Raw genomic sequence first — 26508 nt, 5'->3', positions numbered from 1 at the left:
GGATGGCGCTAAATACAGGGAAATTCTTGAGGGAAACCTGTTTCAGTCTTCCAGAGATTTGAGACTGGGATGGAAGTTCACCTTCCAGCAGGACAATGAAACTAAGCATACTGCTAAAGCCACACTCGAGTGGTTTAAGGGGAGACATTTAAATGTCTTGGAATGGCCTAGTCAAAGCCAAGACCTCAGTCCATTTGAGAATCTGTGGTATGACTTAAAGATTGCTGTACAGCAGTGGAACCCATCCAATTTATAGGAGCTGGAGCAGTTTTTCCTTGAAGAATGGGCAAAAATCCCAGTGGCTAGATGTGCCAAGCTCATAGAGACATACCCCAAGAGACTTGCAGCTGTAATTTCTGCAAAAGGGGGCTCTACAAAGTATTGACTTTGGGGGGGTGAATAGTTATGCACACTCAAGTTTAGTTTTTTTGTCTTATTTCTTGTTAATTTCACAATAAAACATATTTTGCATCTTCAAAGTGGTAGGCATGTTGTGTAAATCAAATGATACAAACCCCCTCAAATATATTTTAATTCCAGGTTGTTTGGCAACAAAATAGGAATAATGCCAAGGGGGGTGAATACTTTCGCAAGCACTGTACCAATAGATGCCCTTCTTTGTGAGGCATTGGAAAACCTCCATAAACTTTGTGGTTGAATATGTATTTGAAATTCACTGCTCGACTGAGGGACCTTATAGATAATTGTATGTGTTGGGTACAGAGATGAGGTAGTCATTCAAAAATCATATTAAACAATATTATTGCACACAAAGTGAGTCCATGCAACCTATCATATGACTTGATAAGCACATTTTTACTCCTGAACTTATTTAGGCATGCCATAACAAAAGGGTTGAATACTTATTGACTCAAGACATTTCAGCTTTTCATTTTTTATTGATTTTTTAAAAACAAATGAGAAATATAATTCCACTTTGACATTATGGGGTATTGTGTGTAGACCAGTAACCAAACAATCTAAATGTAATCCTATTTTAAATTCAGGCTTTAACGCAACAACATTTGGAAAAAGTCAAGGGGTGTGAATACTTTCTGAAGGCACTCGGTTGCGTCTCACTATGGATGGCATTGCCTTTGCCTTTATATTGCAGACATCTCTTCTCATTGAAATCCCTCCTTATCGGAACCAGAGGATATCCAATCCTGTTCAGGTGAACTTCTATGTGTGCAATGGCAAGAGGAAAAGGAGCCAGTACCAGCACTTCACCTACATGTCTGCCAATGGTAAACTCTCTTTCGTTCTGTCTGTCTCCATCTCTCTCTTTCTCTCTCTCTTTTTCTACCCACCACCCTATCCCTTACTCCTCTTTTGTCTATCCTTGTCCTTTCATATCCCAGACCAATAAGAAAACTTTAAGCACCATTTTCACATCTGAAGAAAAGAACACAAACATTCTGTGTTCCGTCTTTGGTGGTTTTCAAGTGAGGAGCAAAGCGATGGTTTGAGTTATTCCCAATGTAAAAATGGATCTCCATAAAATATATTATTTTCCATACCTGCAGCTATAAGAACACTTGGAGTGGACTGTACCAGAGTGGAAAAGGGGAGGGGAACACTGTTTTTTGAATAGCCAAACTGTTGCCAGACTAAATGAAAAACGCCACACCAGATCAAATGTAAAAAAAATAAACACTTCTAATTGCAGCCGGCTTGGAGAAAGCTAGTATCCAGTGGGTGGTTCAAAGCTCTAATTCAACTGCGGTCCCAGTCCTGTATGTGGGCACTGACGTCCCTCAGTTGCTTTCCCCTCTGAGAGTGAAGCATTGTCCTCAGCCTCTGGTGAGAGTCAGAGAGGGGGGAGAGAGGGGACACTGGGCCTGGTCAGTGTCTCTTAAAGGGTTAGACTCAAGTCTCTTCATTAAACAAGCTGTCTGGACAGGGTGGTATGTGAAGTCATGCCACACACTAGTAGTCTACACATTAGGTCCAGACAGCTAAACCTACAGTAAAAGATTTGATATCCCTCCAAAAAATGTGTGGATTAAGCCTACACCTAATGAGATGGAAATGATTGTCGCTTATAATTTTTTTTAAACTTTCATATATCAACAAAATATGCAGAAGTACAACATTTCTGTTACAGTCCACTTACTCAGGCATTTCTAACAGTAAGCTTACAGTATTGTTATTTCAGCAACATCACAGATTTTTATTGCGGAGGTGCTAAGGCACACTCTCAGATTTTTGTGGTAACACAAACATTGCACTCATCCTACTCATCTGTGTGTTGTGTCTGCGCATTAGTCTACCCTGTCGCTTGCAGACACACTGCGTCCTACTGGGTCTAAAATAGAAGCGGTTCGCTATCGTAAACCTGCTGTTGGCATGACTCGTCTCATCAGAATTCACCTTGTTCACTTGACAGCGGGCTCAGCAAGGCTGGGCACTGCAGGGTGTAGCTTGGTTTCACTCGCTTTAGGTGTGCAAATCGAGTTTCGTTTTTGACGCACGATAAATCTCAGGTTCAAAACCGCTGCTAACGGTCGCCTGTCAGTGGACTGCGGCGTCAGCCGTTAAACGAGATTGACCGAGAATCATACAGGAGGAGATGTAATGTTCAACACGTGTGGATCTTGTTGAAATGTAATGTTCAACACGATCCACACAGGAATTTGGTATCGGTAGCCAAGGGCTGGGAACTGAGAACGAGACAGTGGAGAAAGGGCCCTTCTGAACTTAACCATGGTCACCACAAGCATAATCATTGCAATCTTCAAAGCATTTTGCAGGCACCATTTTGTTTCAATACTGAGCCACGTCTTGAAATATTGGGGTTTTGAAGGAGCAATACATAGCATATTTGCTAAAACTGTTTTTTTGTGTGTGGTTTTTTGAGAGAGCAGTAATCTATTTCATGTTTGGGTACAGTATGAAGCTTCTGCAGCAGCAACATATTTCATAATGCACGTTTATAGGATATTATTGCCGGGGTCTGATAAAAAGAAAATAGGCATTTTTATTGTAGAACCAGCTGAAGTCTCTTGTGGTGATGATTCCTCCCTTTTGTCTCTCCCTTTTTTCATTTTTGAATATTTTCAGCAGGGTGGAAAAGTCTCATTGATGAGTGTGTTTGTTTTGGCTGTGGGTATCCTAGCCACAAACCCACCCACTCACTCACTTATTCACTCACTCACTTATTCACTGACACTTGCTCACTCTCTCACAGGCTTACACTCGACAGGAGATCGAACTGTATGTTTATTCATTTTACTCTTTTTCCTCTCCCTTTTCTCCTTCTTTCAGTTCCAATGATAAAAACGGAGCCGAATGATGACTACGACCCCCCTCAGGTGTGTCCCCAGCGTGGCCCTGGCCTGGCGCTTCACCCCAAGCCCTACTACACCCCACAGGTCATGACCTCCATTATACCCACAGAACTCCGGCCGTGTGTGGGGGGCACCTACTCCGCCTGCCAACGGAGACTGGGAGGGAAGCCTTCCTCACTGTCCTCCTCATCCTCCCCCAGCACCAGTCCCAAACTGCATGACCTGTCACCCACCACGCCCTTCTCCAAGTGCCTGTCAGCAGGACCATCCCAGTCTCCGATCCCACATGTCTCCATCATCCAGGAGAGTCCTGGATGCTACCAGCCGCAATCTGTCCTCTACCCACCCAGTAGTGCCTCATCCTCACCAGGCTCACAGCCCTCCACCCCTGACACCAGCGGCCCGGAAGCCCCGTTCTCCCCCACCCACTGCCTAACGCCGCCCCAGCCCATCAGTGGCAGCTCCAGCCCAGTGAGCCAACAGTTCTCCAAAGTGCCAGAGAGAGGCAGCCGCTCCTCGAGCCCCACGTTGGCCATTAACATCAAACAGGAGCCAGAGGAACTGGACCAGATGTACCTAGATGATGGTGAGTAATTAATCATAAACCTCTCCACATTATCCTAACGCACTGTGACAATTAAAGCCACCATTGAAACATACAGTAAATCATATTATTGGCATATTGTAAATCATTTTTTGTATAGCCAGCTGCTTAGAAGCTATGTAAATGCACACTTGATGTAATACAATACTATGCTATGCTACTATCAGTCACTATTTACAGTAGTTGCCTTCTCATGAACTTAGTGAGAAAGGCTTTTATGATTAACACCCTCTGGTTCTAATTCCTCCCACTGCTATCAGCCGACTAGAACAGAGATTTACCGTTAGATCATAGAACCCTGGTAGGTACTTTGAAGCCCCTGAATAATGGCCAGGCCTTTTAAAAGTCCACTGATAAAATAAACAACTCTCCTCGACCTCTTTTATTCCTCCCAAGCAGAGTGGAAGCTGGGGGATTTTAGAAACCCTGTTTTATGATCTCACTGGTCTGGGATTCCAGCATTCACCACCACTAAGGGTTCTGGGCTGTGTGCTGATTTGCAATAAATGGGATAAATGATCTTCCCTGGGGTTAGCTAGACAACATTGCTGCCTGGCCCCATATCAATCACTGGGAGGAAACCATCCTTCAGACCTGGAGCTGGGAGAGTCGCTAACCAGCAGCTATCAGCAGCAGTAAAAGTAGAGCTCTTTGATGTGATCTGCACCAGACCCCAGCTGAACTGAACTGAGCTCAAATGTCTGGCTGGGTTGGTCTGGGCCTTCCTAGCCCTGGTGGATTGGTTGTTATGCTGGAGCTACGCTCCAACCATTCTAATTGCCCCCTTCCTGCTAGCAGTCTGGTTAAATAACACACTGACTGAAGTTCTGTTAGGCTGCTCTGTCTGTCTGGGGACGGTTTTGGCACGGTTACATGTGGATTTGGACCAGGAGAGTTATAATTACAGGACAGGTATAATTACAGTAATGTGTACAGGAGGTTTGGCACAGTTACATGTGGATTTGGACCAGGAGAAGTATAATTACAGTAATGTGGACAGGAGTTTTGGCAAGGGTACATGTGGATTTGGACCAGGAGAGGTATAATTACAGTAATGTGGACAGGAGTTTTGGCATGGTTACATGTGGATTTGGACCAGGAGAGTTATAATTACAGTAATGTGGACAGGAGTTTTGGCACGGTTACATGTGGATTTGGACCAGGAGAGGTATAATTACAGTAATGTGGACAGGAGTTTTGGCACGGTTACATGTGGATTTGGACCAGGAGAGTTATAATTACAGGAGAGGTATAATTACAGTAATGTGTACAGGGGGTTTGGCACAGTTAGATGTGGATTTGGACCAGGAGAGGTATAATTACAGTAATGTGGACAGGAGTTTTGGCACGGTTATATGTGGATTTGGACCAGGAGACGTATAATTACAGTAATGTGGACAGGAGTTTTGGCACGGTTACATGTGGATTTGGACCAGGAGAGTTATAATTACAGGAGAGGTATAATTACAGTAATGTGTACAGGGGTTTGGCACAGTTAGATGTGGATTTGGACCAGGAGAGGTATAATTACAGTAATGTGGACAGGAGTTTTGGCACGGTTATATGTGGATTTGGACCAGGAGACGTATAATCACAGTAATGTGGACAGGAGTTTTGGCACGATTACATGTGGATTTGGACCAGGAGAGTTATAATTACAGGAGAGGTATAATTACAGTATTGTGGACAGGAGGTTTGGCACGGTTCTATGTGGATTTGGACCAGGAGAAGTATAATTACAGTAATGTGGACGGGAGTTTTGGCAAGGGTACATGTGTATTTGGACCAGGAGAGGTATAATTACAGTAATGTGGACAGGAGGTTTGGCACAGTTACATGTGGATTTGGACCAGGAGAGGTATAATTACAGTAATGTGGACAGGAGTTTTGGCACGGTTATATATGGATTTGGACCAGGAGAGGTATAATTACAGTAATGTGGACAGGAGTTTTGGAACGGTTACATGTGGATTTGGACCAGGAGAGGTATAATTACAGTAATGTGGACCGGTGTTTTTGGCACGGTTACATGTGGATTTGGACCAGGAGAGGTATAATTACAGGAGAGGTATAATTACAGTAATGTGTACAGGGGGTTTGGCACAGTTAGATGTGGATTTGGACCAGGAGAGGTATAATTACAGTAATGTGGACAGGAGTTTTGGCACGGTTATATGTGGATTTGGACCAGGAGACGTATAATTACAGTAATGTGGACAGGAGTTTTGGCACGGTTACATGTGGATTTGGACCAGGAGAGTTATAATTACAGGAGAGGTATAATTACAGTAATGTGTACAGGGGGTTTGGCACAGTTAGATGTGGATTTGGACCAGGAGAGGTATAATTACAGTAATGTGGACAGGAGTTTTGGCACGGTTATATGTGGATTTGGACCAGGAGACGTATAATTACAGTAATGTGGACAGGAGTTTTGGCACGATTACATGTGGATTTGGACCAGGAGAGTTATAATTACAGGAGAGGTATAATTACAGTATTGTGGACAGGAGTTTTGGCACGGTTCTATGTGGATTTGGACCAGGAGAGTTATAATTACAGTAATGTGGACAGGAGTTTTGGCACGGTTACATGTGGATTTGGACCAGGAGAGTTATAATTACAGTAATGTGGACAGGAGTTTTGGCACGGTTACATGTGGATTTGGACCAGGAGAGGTATAATTACAGTAATTTGGACAGGAGGTTTGGCACGGTTACATGTGGATTTAGACCAGGAGAGTTATAATTACAGTGATGTGGACCGGCGTTTTTGGCACGGTTACATGTGGATTTGGACCAGGAGAGGTATAATTACAGTAATGTGGACAGGAGTTTTGGCACGGTTATATGTGGATTTGGACCAGGAGACGTATAATTACAGTAATGTGGACAGGAGTTTTGGCACGATTACATGTGGATTTGGACCAGGAGAGTTATAATTACAGGAGAGGTATAATTACAGTATTGTGGACAGGAGTTTTGGCACGGTTCTATGTGGATTTGGACCAGGAGAGTTATAATTACAGTAATGTGGACAGGAGTTTTGGCACGGTTACATGTGGATTTGGACCAGGAGAGTTATAATTACAGTAATGTGGACAGGAGTTTTGGCATGGTTACATGTGGATTTGGACCAGGAGAAGTATAATTACAGTAATGTGGACAGGAGTTTTGGCAAGGGTACATGTGGATTTGGACCAGGAGAGGTATAATTACAGTAATGTGGACATTAGTTTTTGGCACGGTTACATGTGGATTTGGACCAGGAGAGTTATAATTACAGTAATGTGGACACGAGTTTTGGCACGGTTACATGTGGATTTGGACCAGGAGAGTTATAATTACAGTAATGTGGACAGGAGTTTTGGCACGGTTACATGTGGATTTGGACCAGGAGAGGTATAATTACAGTAATGTGGACAGGCGTTTTTGGTACGGTTACATGTGGATTTGGACCAGGAGAGGTATAATTACAGTAATTTGGACAGGAGGTTTGGCACGGTTACATGTGGATTTAGACCAGGAGAGGTATAATTACAGTAATGTGGACAGGAGTTTTGGCACGGTTACATGTGGATTTGGACCAGGAGAGTTATAATTACAGGAGAGGTATAATTACAGTAATGTGTACAGGGGGTTTGGCACAGTTAGATGTGGATTTGGACCAGGAGAGGTATAATTACAGTAATGTGGACAGGAGTTTTGGCACGGTTATATGTGGATTTGGACCAGGAGACGTATAATTACAGTAATGTGGACAGGAGTTTTGGCACGATTACATGTGGATTTGGACCAGGAGAGTTATAATTACAGGAGAGGTATAATTACAGTATTGTGGACAGGAGTTTTGGCACGGTTCTATGTGGATTTGGACCAGGAGAAGTATAATTACAGTAATGTGGACAGGAGTTTTGGCAAGGGTACATGTGGATTTGGACCAGGAGAGGTATAATTACAGTAATTTGGACAGGAGGTTTGGCACGGTTACATGTGGATTTAGACCAGGAGAGGTATAATTACAGTGATGTGGACCGGCGTTTTTGGCACGGTTACATGTGGATTTGGACCAGGAGAGGTATAATTACAGTAACGTGGACCGGCGTTTTTGGCACGGTTACATGTGGATTTGGACCAGGAGAGGTATATTTACAGTAATGTGGACAGGAGTTTCAGCACGGTTACATGTGGATTTGGACCAGGAGAGGTATAATTACAGTAATGTGGACCGGCATTTTGGGACAGTTACATGTGGATTTGGACCAGGAGAGGTATAATTACAGTAATGTGGACCGGCGTTTTTGGCACGGTTACATGTGGATTTGGACCAGGAGAGGTATAATTACAGTAATGTGGACAGGCGTTTTGGCACAGTTAGATGTGGATTTGGACCAGGAGAGTTATAATTACAGTAATGTGGACAGGAGTTTTGGCACGGTTATATGTGGATTTGGACCAGGAGACGTATAATTACAGTAATGTGGACAGGAGTTTTGGCACGATTACATGTGGATTTGGACCAGGAGAGTTATAATTACAGGAGAGGTATAATTACAGTATTGTGGACAGGAGTTTTGGCACGGTTCTATGTGGATTTGGACCAGGAGAAGTATAATTACAGTAATGTGGACAGGAGTTTTGGCAAGGGTACATGTGGATTTGGACCAGGAGAGGTATAATTACAGTAATGTGGACATTAGTTTTTGGCACTTGGACCAGGAGAGTTATAATTACAGTAATGTGGACAGGAGTTTTGGCACGGTTACATGTAGATTTGGACCAGGAGAGTTATAATTACAGTAATGTGGACAGGAGTTTTGGCACGGTTACATGTGGATTTGGACCAGGAGAGGTATAATTACAGTAATGTGGAAAGGCGATTTGGCACGGTTACATTTGGATTTAGACCAGGAGAGGTATAATTACAGTAATGTGGACCGGAGTTTTGGCACGGTTACACGTGGATTTGGACCGGGAGAGGTATAATTACAGTAATGTGGACAGGAGTTTTGGCACGGTTACATGTGGATTTGGACCGGGAGAGGTATAATTACAGTAATGTGGACAGGAGTTTTGTCACGGTTACATGTGGATTTGTACCAGGAGAGGTATAATTACAGTAATGTGGACAGGAGTTTTGGCATGGTTACATGTGGATTTGGACCAGGAGAGGTATATTTACAGTAATGTGGACAGGAGTTTCAGCACGGTTACATGTGGATTTGGACCAGGAGAGGTATAATTACAGTAATGTGGACAGGCGTTTTTGGTACGGTTACATGTGGATTTGGACCAGGAGAGGTATAATTACAGTAATTTGGACAGGAGGTTTGGCACGGTTACATGTGGATTTAGACCAGGAGAGGTATAATTACAGTGATGTGGACCGGCGTTTTTGGCACGGTTACATGTGGATTTGGACCAGGAGAGGTATAATTACAGTAACGTGGACCGGCGTTTTTGGCACGGTTACATGTGGATTTGGACCAGGAGAGGTATATTTACAGTAATGTGGACAGGAGTTTCAGCACGGTTACATGTGGATTTGGACCAGGAGAGGTATAATTACAGTAATGTGGACAGGCGTTTTTGGTACGGTTACATGTGGATTTGGACCAGGAGAGGTATAATTACAGTAATTTGGACAGGAGGTTTGGCACGGTTACATGTGGATTTAGACCAGGAGAGGTATAATTACAGTAATGTGGACAGGAGTTTTGGCACGATTACATGTGGATTTGGACCAGGAGAGTTATAATTACAGGAGAGGTATAATTACAGTATTGTGGACAGGAGTTTTGGCACTGTTCTATGTGGATTTGGACCAGGAGAAGTATAATTACAGTAATGTGGACAGGAGTTTTGGCAAGGGTACATGTGGATTTGGACCAGGAGAGGTATAATTACAGTAATGTGGACATTAGTTTTTGTCACGGTTACATGTGGATTTGGACCAGGAGAGTTATAATTACAGTAATGTGGACAGGAGTTTTGGCACGGTTACATGTGGATTTGGACCAGGAGAGTTATAATTACAGTAATGTGGACAGGAGTTTTGATACGGTTACATGTGGATTTGGACCAGGAGAGGTGTAATTACAGTAATGTGGACAGGCGTTTTTGGTACGGTTACATGTGGATTTGGACCAGGAGAGGTATAATTACAGTAATTTGGACAGGAGGTTTGGCACGGTTACATGTGGATTTAGACCAGGAGAGGTATAATTACAGTAATGTGGACAGGAGTTTTGGCACGGTTACATGTGGATTTGGACCAGGAGAGTTATAATTACAGGAGAGGTATAATTACAGTAATGTGTACAGGGGGTTTGGCACAGTTAGATGTGGATTTGGACCAGGAGAGGTATAATTACAGTAATGTGGACAGGAGTTTTGGCACGGTTATATGTGGATTTGGACCAGGAGACGTATAATTACAGTAATGTGGACAGGAGTTTTGGCACGATTACATGTGGATTTGGACCAGGAGAGTTATAATTACAGGAGAGGTATAATTACAGTATTGTGGACAGGAGTTTTGGCACGGTTCTATGTGGATTTGGACCAGGAGAAGTATAATTACAGTAATGTGGACAGGAGTTTTGGCAAGGGTACATGTGGATTTGGACCAGGAGAGGTATAATTACAGTAATTTGGACAGGAGGTTTGGCACGGTTACATGTGGATTTAGACCAGGAGAGGTATAATTACAGTGATGTGGACCGGCGTTTTTGGCACGGTTACATGTGGATTTGGACCAGGAGAGGTATAATTACAGTAATGTGGACCGGCGTTTTTGGCACGGTTACATGTGGATTTGGACCAGGAGAGGTATATTTACAGTAATGTGGACAGGAGTTTCAGCACGGTTACATGTGGATTTGGACCAGGAGAGGTATAATTACAGTAATGTGGACCGGCATTTTGGGACAGTTAAATGTGGATTTGGACCAGGAAAGGTATAATTACAGTAATGTGGACCGGCGTTTTTGGCACGCTTACATGTGGATTTGGACCAGGAGAGGTATAATTACAGTAATGTGGACAGGCGTTTTGGCACAGTTAGATGTGGATTTGGACCAGGAGAGTTATAATTACAGTAATGTGGACAGGAGTTTTGGCACGGTTATATGTGGATTTGGACCAGGAGACGTATAATTACAGTAATGTGGACAGGAGTTTTGGCACGATTACATGTGGATTTGGACCAGGAGAGTTATAATTACAGGAGAGGTATAATTACAGTATTGTGGACAGGAGTTTTGGCACGGTTCTATGTGGATTTGGACCAGGAGAAGTATAATTACAGTAATGTGGACAGGAGTTTTGGCAAGGGTACATGTGGATTTGGACCAGGAGAGGTATAATTACAGTAATGTGGACATTAGTTTTTGGCACTTGGACCAGGAGAGTTATAATTACAGTAATGTGGACAGGAGTTTTGGCACGGTTACATGTAGATTTGGACCAGGAGAGTTATAATTACAGTAATGTGGACAGGAGTTTTGGCATGGTTACATGTGGATTTGGACCAGGAGAGGTATAATTACAGTAATGTGGAAAGGCGATTTGTCACGGTTACATTTGGATTTAGACCAGGAGAGGTATAATTACAGTAATGTGGACCGGAGTTTTGGCACGGTTACACGTGGATTTGGACCGGGAGAGGTATAATTACAGTAATGTGGACAGGAGTTTTGGCACGGTTACATGTGGATTTGGACCGGGAGAGGTATAATTACAGTAATGTGGACAGGAGTTTTGTCACGGTTACATGTGGATTTGTACCAGGAGAGGTATAATTACAGTAATGTGGACAGGAGTTTTGGCATGGTTACATGTGGATTTGGACCAGGAGAGGTATATTTACAGTAATGTGGACAGGAGTTTCAGCACGGTTACATGTGGATTTGGACCAGGAGAGGTATAATTACAGTAATGTGGACAGGCGTTTTTGGTACGGTTACATGTGGATTTGGACCAGGAGAGGTATAATTACAGTAATTTGGACAGGAGTTTTGGCACGGTTACATGTGGATTTAGACCAGGAGAGGTATAATTACAGTGATGTGGACCGCCGTTTTTGGCACGGTTACATGTGGATTTGGACCAGGAGAGGTATATTTACAGTAATGTGGACAGGAGTTTTGGCACGGTTACATGTGGATTTGGACCAGGAGAGGTATAATTACAGTAATGTGGACAGGCGTTTTTGGTACGGTTACATGTGGATTTGGACCAGGAGAGGTATAATTACAGTAATTTGGACAGGAGGTTTGGCACGGTTACATGTGGATTTAGACCAGGAGAGGTATAATTACAGTAATGTGGACCGGCGTTTTTGGCACGGTTACATGTGGATTTGGACCAGGAGAGGTATATTTACAGTAATGTGGACAGGAGTTTCAGCACGGTTACATGTGGATTTGGACCAGGAGAGGTATAATTACAGTAATGTGGACCGGCATTTTGGGACAGTTACATGTGGATTTGGACCAGGAGAGGTATAATTACAGTAATGTGGACCGGCGTTTTTGGCACGGTTACATGTGGATTTGGACCAGGAGAGGTATAATTACAGTAATGTGGACAGGCGTTTTGGCACAGTTAGATGTGGATTTGGACCAGGAGAGTTATAATTACAGTAATGTGGACAGGAGTTTTGGCACGGTTATATGTGGATTTGGACCAGGAGACGTATAATTACAGTAATGTGGACAGGAGTTTTGGCACGATTACATGTGGATTTGGACCAGGAGAGTTATAATTACAGGAGAGGTATAATTACAGTATTGTGGACAGGAGTTTTGGCACGGTTCTATGTGGATTTGGACCAGGAGAAGTATAATTACAGTAATGTGGACAGGAGTTTTGGCAAGGGTACATGTGGATTTGGACCAGGAGAGGTATAATTACAGTAATGTGGACATTAGTTTTTGGCACTTGGACCAGGAGAGTTATAATTACAGTAATGTGGACAGGAGTTTTGGCACGGTTACATGTAGATTTGGACCAGGAGAGTTATAATTACAGTAATGTGGACAGGAGTTTTGGCACGGTTACATGTGGATTTGGACCAGGAGAGGTATAATTACAGTAATGTGGAAAGGCGATTTGGCACGGTTACATTTGGATTTAGACCAGGAGAGGTATAATTACAGTAATGTGGACAGGCGTTTTGGCACAGTTAGATGTGGATTTGGACCGGGAGAGGTATAATTACAGTAATGTGGACAGGAGTTTTGGCACGGTTATATGTGGATTTGGACCAGGAGACGTATAATTACAGTAATGTGGACAGGAGTTTTGGCACGATTACATGTGGATTTGGACCAGGAGAGTTATAATTACAGGAGAGGTATAATTACAGTATTGTGGACAGGAGTTTTGGCACGGTTCTATGTGGATTTGGACCAGGAGAAGTATAATTACAGTAATGTGGACAGGAGTTTTGGCAAGGGTACATGTGGATTTGGACCAGGAGAGGTATAATTACAGTAATGTGGACATTAGTTTTTGGCACTTGGACCAGGAGAGTTATAATTACAGTAATGTGGACAGGAGTTTTGGCACGGTTACATGTAGATTTGGACCAGGAGAGTTATAATTACAGTAATGTGGACAGGAGTTTTGGCACGGTTACATGTGGATTTGGACCAGGAGAGGTATAATTACAGTAATGTGGAAAGGCGATTTGTCACGGTTACATTTGGATTTAGACCAGGAGAGGTATAATTACAGTAATGTGGACCGGAGTTTTGGCACGGTTACACGTGGATTTGGACCGGGAGAGGTATAATTACAGTAATGTGGACAGGAGTTTTGGCACGGTTACATGTGGATTTGGACCGGGAGAGGTATAATTACAGTAATGTGGACAGGAGTTTTGTCACGGTTACATGTGGATTTGTACCAGGAGAGGTATAATTACAGTAATGTGGACAGGAGTTTTGGCATGGTTACATGTGGATTTGGACCAGGAGAGGTATATTTACAGTAATGTGGACAGGAGTTTCAGCACGGTTACATGTGGATTTGGACCAGGAGAGGTATAATTACAGTAATGTGGACAGGCGTTTTTGGTACGGTTACATGTGGATTTGGACCAGGAGAGGTATAATTACAGTAATTTGGACAGGAGTTTTGGCACGGTTACATGTGGATTTAGACCAGGAGAGGTATAATTACAGTGATGTGGACCGCCGTTTTTGGCACGGTTACATGTGGATTTGGACCAGGAGAGGTATAATTACAGTAACGTGGACCGGCGTTTTTGGCACGGTTACATGTGGATTTGGACCAGGAGAGGTATATTTACAGTAATGTGGACAGGAGTTTTGGCACGGTTACATGTGGATTTGGACCAGGAGAGGTATAATTACAGTAATGTGGACAGGCGTTTTTGGTACGGTTACATGTGGATTTGGACCAGGAGAGGTATAATTACAGTAATTTGGACAGGAGGTTTGGCACGGTTACATGTGGATTTAGACCAGGAGAGGTATAATTACAGTAATGTGGACCGGCGTTTTTGGCACGGTTACATGTGGATTTGGACCAGGAGAGGTATATTTACAGTAATGTGGACAGGAGTTTCAGCACGGTTACATGTGGATTTGGACAAGGAGAGGTATAATTACAGTAATGTGGACCGGCATTTTGGGACAGTTACATGTGGATTTGGACCAGGAGAGGTATAATTACAGTAATGTGGACCGGCGTTTTTGGCACGGTTACATGTGGATTTGGACCAGGAGAGGTATAATTACAGTAATGTGGACAGGCGTTTTGGCACAGTTAGATGTGGATTTGGACCAGGAGAGTTATAATTACAGTAATGTGGACAGGAGTTTTGGCACGGTTATATGTGGATTTGGACCAGGAGACGTATAATTACAGTAATGTGGACAGGAGTTTTGGCACGATTACATGTGGATTTGGACCAGGAGAGTTATAATTACAGGAGAGGTATAATTACAGTATTGTGGACAGGAGTTTTGGCACGGTTCTATGTGGATTTGGACCAGGAGAAGTATAATTACAGTAATGTGGACAGGAGTTTTGGCAAGGGTACATGTGGATTTGGACCAGGAGAGGTATAATTACAGTAATGTGGACATTAGTTTTTGGCACTTGGACCAGGAGAGTTATAATTACAGTAATGTGGACAGGAGTTTTGGCACGGTTACATGTAGATTTGGACCAGGAGAGTTATAATTACAGTAATGTGGACAGGAGTTTTGGCACGGTTACATGTGGATTTGGACCAGGAGAGGTATAATTACAGTAATGTGGAAAGGCGATTTGGCACGGTTACATTTGGATTTAGACCAGGAGAGGTATAATTACAGTAATGTGGACCGGAGTTTTGGCACGGTTACACGTGGATTTGGACCGGGAGAGGTATAATTACAGTAATGTGGACAGGAGTTTTGGCACGGTTATATGTGGATTTGGACCAGGAGACGTATAATTACAGTAATGTGGACAGGAGTTTTGGCACGATTACATGTGGATTTGGACCAGGAGAGTTATAATTACAGGAGAGGTATAATTACAGTATTGTGGACAGGAGTTTTGGCACGGTTCTATGTGGATTTGGACCAGGAGAAGTATAATTACAGTAATGTGGACAGGAGTTTTGGCAAGGGTACATGTGGATTTGGACCAGGAGAGGTATAATTACAGTAATGTGGACATTAGTTTTTGGCACTTGGACCAGGAGAGTTATAATTACAGTAATGTGGACAGGAGTTTTGGCACGGTTACATGTAGATTTGGACCAGGAGAGTTATAATTACAGTAATGTGGACAGGAGTTTTGGCACGGTTACATGTGGATTTGGACCAGGAGAGGTATAATTACAGTAATGTGGAAAGGCGATTTGTCACGGTTACATTTGGATTTAGACCAGGAGAGGTATAATTACAGTAATGTGGACCGGAGTTTTGGCACGGTTACACGTGGATTTGGACCGGGAGAGGTATAATTACAGTAATGTGGACAGGAGTTTTGGCACGGTTACATGTGGATTTGGACCGGGAGAGGTATAATTACAGTAATGTGGACAGGAGTTTTGTCACGGTTACATGTGGATTTGTACCAGGAGAGGTATAATTACAGTAATGTGGACAGGAGTTTTGGCATGGTTACATGTGGATTTGGACCAGGAGAGGTATATTTACAGTAATGTGGACAGGAGTTTCAGCACGGTTACATGTGGATTTGGACCAGGAGAGGTATAATTACAGTAATGTGGACAGGCGTTTTTGGTACGGTTACATGTGGATTTGGACCAGGAGAGGTATAATTACAGTAATTTGGACAGGAGTTTTGGCACGGTTACATGTGGATTTAGACCAGGAGAGGTATAATTACAGTGATGTGGACCGCCGTTTTTGGCACGGTTACATGTGGATTTGGACCAGGAGAGGTATAATTACAGTAACGTGGACCGGCGTTTTTGGCACGGTTACATGTGGATTTGGACCAGGAGAGGTATATTTACAGTAATGTGGACAGGAGTTTTGGCACGGTTACATGTGGATTTGGACCAGGAGAGGTATAATTACAGTAATGTGGACAGGCGTTTTTGGTACGGTTACATGTGGATTTGGACCAGGAGAGGTATAATTACAGTAATTTGGACAGGAGGTTTGGCACGGTTACATGTGGATTTAGACCAGGAGAGGTATAATTACAGTAATGTGGACCGGCGTTTTTGGCACGGTTACATGTGGATTTGGACCAGGAGAGGTATATTTACAGTAATGTGGACAGGAGTTTCAGCACGGTTACATGTGGATTTGGACAAGGAGAGGTATAATTACAGTAATGTGGACCGGCATTTTGGGACAGTTACATGTGGATTTGGACCAGGAGAGGTATAATTACAGTAATGTGGACCGGCGTTTTTGGCACGGTTACATGTGGATTTGGACCAGGAGAGGTATAATTACAGTAATGTGGACAGGCGTTTTGGCACAGTTAGATGTGGATTTGGACCAGGAGAGTTATAATTACAGTAATGTGGACAGGAGTTTTGGCACGGTTATATGTGGATTTGGACCAGGAGACGTATAATTACAGTAATGTGGACAGGAGTTTTGGCACGATTACATGTGGATTTGGACCAGGAGAGTTATAATTACAGGAGAGGTATAATTACAGTATTGTGGACAGGAGTTTTGGCACGGTTCTATGTGGATTTGGACCAGGAGAAGTATAATTACAGTAATGTGGACAGGAGTTTTGGCAAGGGTACATGTGGATTTGGACCAGGAGAGGTATAATTACAGTAATGTGGACATTAGTTTTTGGCACTTGGACCAGGAGAGTTATAATTACAGTAATGTGGACAGGAGTTTTGGCACGGTTACATGTAGATTTGGACCAGGAGAGTTATAATTACAGTAATGTGGACAGGAGTTTTGGCACGGTTACATGTGGATTTGGACCAGGAGAGGTATAATTACAGTAATGTGGAAAGGCGATTTGGCACGGTTACATTTGGATTTAGACCAGGAGAGGTATAATTACAGTAATGTGGACCGGAGTTTTGGCACGGTTACACGTGGATTTGGACCGGGAGAGGTATAATTACAGTAATGTGGACAGGAGTTTTGGCACGGTTACATGTGGATTTGGACCGGGAGAGGTATAATTACAGTAATGTGGACAGGAGTTTTGTCACGGTTACATGTGGATTTGTACCAGGAGAGGTATAATTACAGTAATGTGGACAGGAGTTTTGGCATGGTTACATGTGGATTTGGACCAGGAGAGGTATATTTACAGTAATGTGGACAGGAGTTTCAGCACGGTTACATGTGGATTTGGACCAGGAGAGGTATAATTACAGTAATGTGGACAGGCGTTTTTGGTACGGTTACATGTGGATTTGGACCAGGAGAGTTATAATTACAGTAATTTGGACAGGAGGTTTGGCACGGTTACATGTGGATTTAGACCAGGAGAGGTATAATTACAGTGATGTGGACCGGCGTTTTTGGCACGGTTACATGTGGATTTGGACCAGGAGAGGTATAATTACAGTAACGTGGACCGGCGTTTTTGGCACGGTTACATGTGGATTTGGACCAGGAGAGGTATATTTACAGTAATGTGGACAGGAGTTTCAGCACGGTTACATGTGGATTTGGACCAGGAGATGTATAATTACAGGAGAGGTATAATTACAGTAATGTGGACAGGAGTTTTGGCCCGGTTACATGTGGATTTAGACCAGGAGAGGTATAATTACAGTAATGTGGACCAGCGTTTTGGGACAGTTACATGTGGATTTGGACCAGGAGAGGTATAATTACAGTAATGTGGACCGGCGTTTTTGGCACGGTTACATGTGGATTTGGACCAGGAGAGGTATAATTACAGTAATGTGGACAGGCGTTTTTTTTGCACAGTTACATGTGGATTTGGACCAGGAGAGGTATAATTACAGTAATGTGGACAGGAGTTTTGGCACGGTTACATGTGGATTTGGCCCAGGAGACGTATAATTACAGTAATGTGGACAGGAGTTTTGGCACGGTTACATGTGGATTTGGCCCAGGAGACGTATAATTACAGTAATGTGGACAGGCGTTTTTGGTACGGTTACATGTGGATTTGGACCAGGAGAGGTATAATTACAGTAATTTGGACAGGAGGTTTGGCACGGTTACATGTGGATTTAGACCAGGAGAGGTATAATTACAGTGATGTGGACCGGCGTTTTTGGCACGGTTACATGTGGATTTGGACCAGGAGAGGTATAATTACAGTAATGTGGACCGGCGTTTTTGGCACGGTTACATGTGGATTTGGACCAGGAGAGGTATATTTACAGTAATGTGGACAGGAGTTTCAGCACGGTTACATGTGGATTTGGACCAGGAGATGTATAATTACAGGAGAGGTATAATTACAGTAATGTGGACAGGAGTTTTGGCCCGGTTACATGTGGATTTAGACCAGGAGAGGTATAATTACAGTAATGTGGACCAGCGTTTTGGGACAGTTACATGTGGATTTGGACCAGGAGAGGTATAATTACAGTAATGTGGACCGGCGTTTTTGGCACGGTTACATGTGGATTTGGACCAGGAGAGGTATAATTACAGTAATGTGGACAGGCGTTTTTTTTGCACAGTTACATGTGGATTTGGACCAGGAGAGGTATAATTACAGTAATGTGGACAGGAGTTTTGGCACGGTTACATGTGGATTTGGCCCAGGAGACATATAATTACAGTAATGTGGACAGGAGTTTTGGCATGGTTACATGTGGATTTGGCCCAGGAGACGTATAATTACAGTAATGTGGACAGGAGTTTTGGCACGGTTACATGTGGATTTGGACCAGGAGAGTTATAATTACAGTAATGTGGACAGGAGTTTTGGCACGGTTACATGTGGATTTGGACCAGGAGAGGTATAATTACAGTAATGTGGAAAGGCGATTTGGCACGGTTACATGTGGATTTAGACCACGAGAGTTATAATTACAGTAATGTGGACAGGAGTTTTGGCACGATTACATGTGGATTTGGACCAGGAGAGGTATATTTACAGTAATGTGGACAGGAGTTTTGGCACGATTACATGTGGATTTGGACCAGGAGAGTTATAATTACAGGAGAGGTATAATTACAGTAATGTGGACCGGAGTTTTGGCACGGTTACATGTGGAGAGGTATAATTACAGTAATGTGGACAGGAGTTTTGGCACGATTACATGTGGATTTGGATGAGGAGAGGTATATTTACAGTAATGTGGACAGGAGTTTTGGCACGGTTACATGTGGATTTGGACCAGGAGATGTATAATTACAGGAGAGGTATAATTAGAGTAATGTGGACAGGAGTTTTGGCACGGTTACATGTGGATTTGGACCAGGATAGGTATAATTACAGTAATGTGGACAGGAGTTTTACTTCCTAGCTTTTTATTCGTTTAAAATGGTGAGATACGGTATATATATTTTTTAATTTAAGTCAGTTATGAACAAATTCGTATTTACAATGACAGCCTAGGAGCAGTTAACTGCCTTGTTCAGGTGCAGAAGGACAGATTTTTATCTTGTCAGCTCGGGGATTCGATCTAGCGACCTTTCGGTTACTGGCCCAACGCTCTAACCACTAGGCTACCTGGCACTCCATGTTTTAATGTCTTAATGGAATGTCCATACATTCAATTTTAGTGTGAAACAAAGCTGTATACAACAGACCTCTAATATTTTGACCCCCATGCTTAATAACTGTCCTACCACACCACCAAAAGGTATCCCTATCTTCCATCATCCCAGTATCTCCCTCACCGTGCCATCTTTTAACCTACAGTCTAAGGATCACCCCTGTCTGTCTACCATTTCCCAGATTCTCCTGTAGGACGTTCCAAACCTCTTTCCTCATGGAAACTCTGACACGTGGCTATAAAAGCTACTGACTGGAGCTTGTGCATTCTGGATGCTGCCTGAGCCTGCTGCCACTGTGGCCTGAGGCAGTGGAGGAGTAGAGGACCAGGGCACATAGTGTAATGTTACTGTAAAGTCACAGGTGAGAGCCAGGGGTAGTAGAGGAGAGAGACCCGAGGGAGAAGAGGGGAGGGAGGTTCAGGTAATAGCTTGAGATTGTGATTCCCTCAACATTTTGGTAAATATTCTCAACCTAAGGAAGGAAACAAAACCACTTTTACAGTTTTGGTTAGGAGATATGATGTGGCTTTTGGATTACCATGATCCAATATTGAATACCAACTGGTTTTATACTGTTCACAGAGAAGTCGCCAGTCAATGCTGCATTTCCAGATATTGATATGGAATGTTATCCGCACGGTAGCATTTTTGCTCTCTCTCTTTCTCTCTCTCACTTGCCCTCCTTTTTCATATATACATATTTAAGCCTTTTCCCGTATTTCAGTATTTCTCCATTGTTCAGGCAATTTGCATGTAGAAAATACCTGGTTGGAAAAGTGTTTTCATTGGCGTAATACAGGGTGACTTGCTGAACTAGCCGACTGCACTCAGGAACCGACTAACAGTAATACAGCAGGAGCCCCAGCCCGCACGGGCCAAGAACATCTTGTGGCTTGTGGCCTGGCCCAGCCATGTGGCCATATTCTGGAGGACGTGCATGTCCACCGCCCTTCCTCACTGTTTCAGGGCTTGTCTTTTTCTGTGAATATGAATAGGTTTTAAAGGTGGTAGTTAAGCATGTTAGTGGACCGGTTGTCCTGTAGTACAGATGTATTGTGTTGACAGAAACACTCGTTATTGGCACGGTTGTTGATGCTCTGGAACCCTTTAAATGGGGCTAACAGCGCAGTTCTGCTAATTGTTTTGTGAATGGTGTGACTGACTTTGTTTCTCTAGCTGTTCAGAGTCATTGTTTTCGTCCGTTCCTTCATTTCGCGGTCCTTGCCATTCACACAAGAATTTCCCATCTGGGTTGTTTGCTTTGAACAACACAGAGTTTTTCAGTATGTCTCTATCGCAGGACTCTGTATTGAACATCGTCATAGTAACCAGTTCCACATGCTACTGTCACTTTCATACGGGAGGCTATTTTTAGTGTTGTGTTGAGGGCGGGGAGCCTGAATCATCCGTAAACATACACAGATCAACGGTTAGATTTTTTCAATTAGATCCCTCACATGAAATGTGGCAACAGAATGAAATGTAGTCCATGGCAACAGACGTAAACAGACAACGGTGTGGGCTTGGTGGGGGTAAGCCACCGTGTTTTCTGCTTGTAGTCAGTGGGTCAGTTTGCTTTTGCAGGGTCAAAATGAGCAGCACTGATTCAGAAAGGGGGACATTGTTCTTGTTACAGCGCTGTAGGATCTACCACCAACATAGTTGGTGTTAAACTCAACACTTACATTTAATAATCAATCCCAGATTTAGATTCATGTAAACTGCTGTCAATCTTTTTTAAATACAACGTTTTTACAGATGTATATTTTCTATATTCAGCAGATACCTAGAACCTATTGAACCATATGTGGCATATTTCTGCAAATCTATTCAACCTCCGTAATCCATCCACCATGTTGGTCATTAAATGGGCAGGTGATGATATGGTGTGGATGTTTCTGATGTATTAATGTCTCAGGTTTATGTCTGACATCATGACGTGATGTATGTACTGCATGTATCGAGACGTTGGAGCACAACTCGTCCCTGGTTGTTTGACTTTGGAAAAGGATATCCCATAACCTCCAGATGCAGAGAAGGTTAATGCCAGATCAAATAGACGACTGACGGCCGGGCCAGTGGACTTAGTTCTGGGAAGGACACATGTGGCAGGGGTTGGGGAGAATAAAGTGAAGGGGTTGGGGAGAATAAAGTGAAGGGGTTGGGGAGAATAAAGTGAAGGGGTTGGGGAGAATAAAGTGAAGGGATTGGGGAGAATAAAGTGAAGGGGTTGGGGAGAATAAAGTGAAGTGGTTGGGGAGAATAAAGTGAAGGGATTGGGGAGAATAAAGTGAAGGGGTTGGGGAGAATAAAGTGAAGTGGTTGGGGAGAATAAAGTGAAGGGGTTGGGGATAATAAAGTGAAGCGGTTGGGGAGAATAAAGTGAAGGGGTTGGGGAGAATAAAGTGAAGGGGTTGGGGAGAATAAAGTGAAGGGGTTGGGGAGAATAAAGTGAAGGGGTTGGGGAGAATAAAGTGAAGTGGTTGGGGAGAATAAAGTGAAGGGGTGGGGGAGAATAAAGTGAAGGGGTTGGGGAGAATGAAGTGAAGGGGTTGGGGAGAATAAAGTGAAGGGGTTGGGGAGAATAAAGTGAAGGGGTGGGGGTCCATTTCAGGATGTGGTTATTTCTTCACTTTGTGGTTAATGGCTATTCTTTTTGAAAGGCCAAGCTATACACCTTGCTGCTGACAAAGACTAAGAAGTAGTGTGGGGCTCTGAAGATCATGTTGAATGAAGCTATGCACCTTGTGTATGCATTAGAAAATGTAATGATGTCAATATGACTTGCACTGAACCTAAATAGAGTTGTTAAAGATTTCAATCAAATTCAAGCTGAGGCCTAGTATGGTACATTATCCCCACAGAAGCACAGATCTTCCATATTACTGAACGGGAATACTCCAAGGTCTCCCTTGAAAGATGGCTAGCCTGCTCTCCTAGCACATGCTTTGCTAATATCTGAAAGATGGGCTTGGAAATCATCTGCTGGTGATGTGGTACAAAGATAAAACTTTAGCACAGAAGTGAACCGTTGGAAACTGAATAGCCATTTTTTTCTAGATCCACTATTATGGCAGATCAAGAGGTGATTTAATGTACCTGAATAAAAAAATGCCATAATTCCACTAACAAGTATCTGCTCTTGCCAAGTTCCTCATGAAGTCATATCACATTGAAATACACCCCTGTCCTCAAAGACACATAATAGTGTGTGTCTGTGTGTTTCTATGACACACACGTATGAGATCTCTACTCCGTCATTTAGCCAACACAGATCGTTTTCCTATTTCTTTATTAAGAGCAGTCAATCAGCTGGCCAAACATATTAACTTTATGTCTAGACAACTTGACGGCCCAGATTCAGGGAAGTTTGTACTGTACTCTGTAGCCATAATAAAAGAGCTTCCCTATTATCAAAATTCAAGTGATTTGTCTTCGAAATCCCTGAACATGTTATGGAATGCCTCTTTAGTTTAATTTATTGGTTGCTTATGTGGGTCTCGGTTTCTCACATTCAGCTCTGTCCCTTGTACATTTATACCACCGGTTGTGATCATGTCAAATTAGTTTGACCTGCACATTGTTTGGACCCCAAAGACTTCTCTCTACCATGTAAACACCTCCGGGACCAGCCAAACACTGCTAGGCACACCCGGTCACTCTTATTGTGCAGGGAAGTAAGGGAGAAGGCTGAGAGGAAGTGGCTGTGTCAGGGCTGGGCCACACAGGGAAGAGCTGCACCGCACCACAATAGATGAAAAAGTACCACCCCATTTTTGAGGGGAGGGAATCTTACAATTCCAGACTGCTTTTCCAGGCCCCAGCTCCTGGCTGTAATGGGAGCGAGCTAATGGTGCAGGGCCAGTGTCCGGTCAAAGGGAATTCCTCTGTATGCTCGTGGGCTTGGCTTCCACCACCAGGCTCCAGGGGTGTTCCCCTCACTCATTTCCTATCTGGCTGCTACCAGGTGGAGCTGTCAGACACATCCTTGGCCTGTGGCTAGATCTGAGTCCAGGAGGAGCTGCTGTCGAGGTGGTTAGAGACTCAGTCCCAAATACCACCTTATTCTCTATTAGAACAAGCTATGCCCCTTCATTACTTGTGAGACCAAACCACCATCTGTGTTATAGTTGCTTCAGTATCTGTATATAAATAAACATTATTTTCCTATGACGATGAGAGGATAAAGGGTCAATAGTACAAGGCACTTCTTTTCATTTCATCACAGACACCTGATTGAGGAGCTTGGAGGAAAATTCCTTACTTGATAGTTGTTGTTTTTTAATTCAGAGGATATATCATTTAATAGTACTGAATGAACCAGCACCACGATCATTTAACAGCCTCTGTCTGAATCCCAAATGGCACCATAATCCCTAAATAGTGCACTACTTTTGACCAGAGCGCTATGGGCCCTGGTCAAAAGTAGTGCACCTTATAGAGAAGGAGACCGTTTCTTGCTAAAAGCTTTAGGTTATGCAGATGTTACCAGATTGTGAAATATTTCCAGACTCCAGATCTGATAAGGCTTGCCAGAAAAAGCACTGTAAAGGGAGTCAGGTCCTCTTGGTGAGTCTGACAGGGCTGGTTCATGGTGGACTCCTCATTCAAGATGGCTGCCTTTTCCATCCTCTTTTTCAGAAGGTTTGTTTAGTTCCAATTGGTCCCTTCTGTGTTTGGTCACTTCCCTCCCATCAGCCAAAGAACACAGCTGATAAAAGGGGACAGGCTCTCCGACTGTGGGAACACTGAAAGAGTGGCAGTAGGCAGGAAAGGGGGAGAGACAAGTGCATGACAAGTGCATTTGGATCCTTTGTAGAGGGCAAGAAGCTGCATCCTCTCCAAACCAAACAGTCTGAGACTTCTATTCATCGGTGTTAACAAGACTCCATTTATTTTCCTGTTTCAACAAATGACTATATTTTGCACACTGAACGCATCATGACATATTACCTGCTTAAACACCTAGCTATATCGCTCAAATACTATGAACTATACACTTAAAAAAAGAAGTGCTATCTAGAACCTAAAAGGGTTATTTGGCTGTCCCCATGGGAGAACCCTTTGAAGAACCCTTTTTGGTTCCAGGTAGAACATTTTTGGGATCCATGTAGAACCCTTTCCACAGAGGGTTTAACATGGAACCCAAGAGGGTACTCCTATGGGCACAGCCAAATATCCCTTTTGGAACCCTTTTTTCTAAGAATGTACCGGAGATGCTTTGATGTAGATTGGGAGATATTGACATCTTTCTCCTTTCTTCACAGTTAATGAGATCATCAGGAACGACCTCTCAAGCATCTCTGTCCACAGTCATGCGTAGCACCACTTTCATCATGGACACAGGAGGACTGAAGCGGAAGAAAGGGAAATACCATACTGTACCAATCATTTGTTACAACGTCTGCATGCTTGGACTACAGTATGCAGGAAGCCAAAAAACAACCAAGGGGAACAGAGATTGAGCATCTTGAAGATTAGAATCTAATGTGTGCCTTTCAGAAGATGCCGTTTCAGAAGATTCGCCATTGTATAAAGATTGAAGATGAGAAGAAATGGCTGATCTCTCAGAAATTAAAAACAGGCGTACTATGCAGCACCACACCTTCCAGCCTCAACCCAAATAAGTATACTTTTTAGTGGACCAAGAATCTAGTTTTTTTTTTTTTTACTTCTGTCTGCAGATATTGTAAATGATTCAGTGCCTAAGTGTACGTTTTGTGTACAGTGCTTCAGATTGTTTTGTGTATCTGGCATTTCAATGAGATGATTTCATCCAAAATAAGTGCCTTTGACTGGAAATAGGAAATGATGAGAATTAAAGGGCGACTCCACTTCCTGATTTGGCCTTGTTTTTCATCAATGCTCATAAAGAAATGCTAGCGGAATCACAACAAACAAGCTAGCTTTGCTATGGAGCGAACAAACGTTTGAAGTTGAGGACTTCTCCCCTCCTGACTGACTCGCCTTCTCAAGATGGTCAGCTAATTCACTTCTACGGTTTGTGTGAGCTTGTGTTTAGTCAAGCTGACAGCAGGTAACTAGCTAATACTTCTCTGTCAAATCAGTTATGGCAAGATAGCAAGTGCCAGTGTCTGGAATGTGTTTCATAAGACACTTGTTCTACAACACCTTGCTACGAAAGTAGCTTAGAACTTAGTTTCAGTGTTTCGTCAAGTCATGTAATGCATGTTACCGTGGAAATGGTTTAAACTGAGAGTTGAACGCCTGGTCTTAAGTCAGCTCAGCTGTCCACCAACACAATATTCTATAACTGGCTAGTTTTGTCTCATCTCTCCTTATGTCCACTGTTACATCTTTCCCAGGGGGACAAATCCCAAAACTACTAATATCCCTACAACAGGTGTCACCTAGCCTACATCTTGACATTGCACAGACATAGACCAGCTTGACATTTT

The 26508-nt window shown here is 43.1% G+C and overlaps 1 protein-coding gene across 1 annotated transcript in view; it reads left to right on the top strand.

Moving 5' to 3' along the window:
- Positions 1 to 26497, top strand: part of LOC129819589 (nuclear factor of activated T-cells, cytoplasmic 1-like) — an 89697-nt gene extending 63200 nt beyond the window's left edge. Inside the window, exons 10-12 of the mRNA XM_055875964.1 lie at positions 1115 to 1247; positions 3268 to 3876; positions 25357 to 26497. Coding sequence (XP_055731939.1) covers positions 1115 to 1247; positions 3268 to 3876; positions 25357 to 25412 — 798 coding nt within the window. The 3' untranslated portion in view covers positions 25413 to 26497. The remainder of the gene's footprint in view (positions 1 to 1114; positions 1248 to 3267; positions 3877 to 25356) is intronic.
- Positions 26498 to 26508: the final 11 nt, after the last annotated feature.

The sequence above is a fragment of the Salvelinus fontinalis genome, chromosome 22, assembly GCF_029448725.1.
Source record: "Salvelinus fontinalis isolate EN_2023a chromosome 22, ASM2944872v1, whole genome shotgun sequence".
NCBI lineage: Eukaryota > Metazoa > Chordata > Actinopteri > Salmoniformes > Salmonidae > Salvelinus > Salvelinus fontinalis.
Note: the sequence above shows the minus strand (reverse complement) of the source record. Positions and strands in the feature narration are given on the sequence as shown.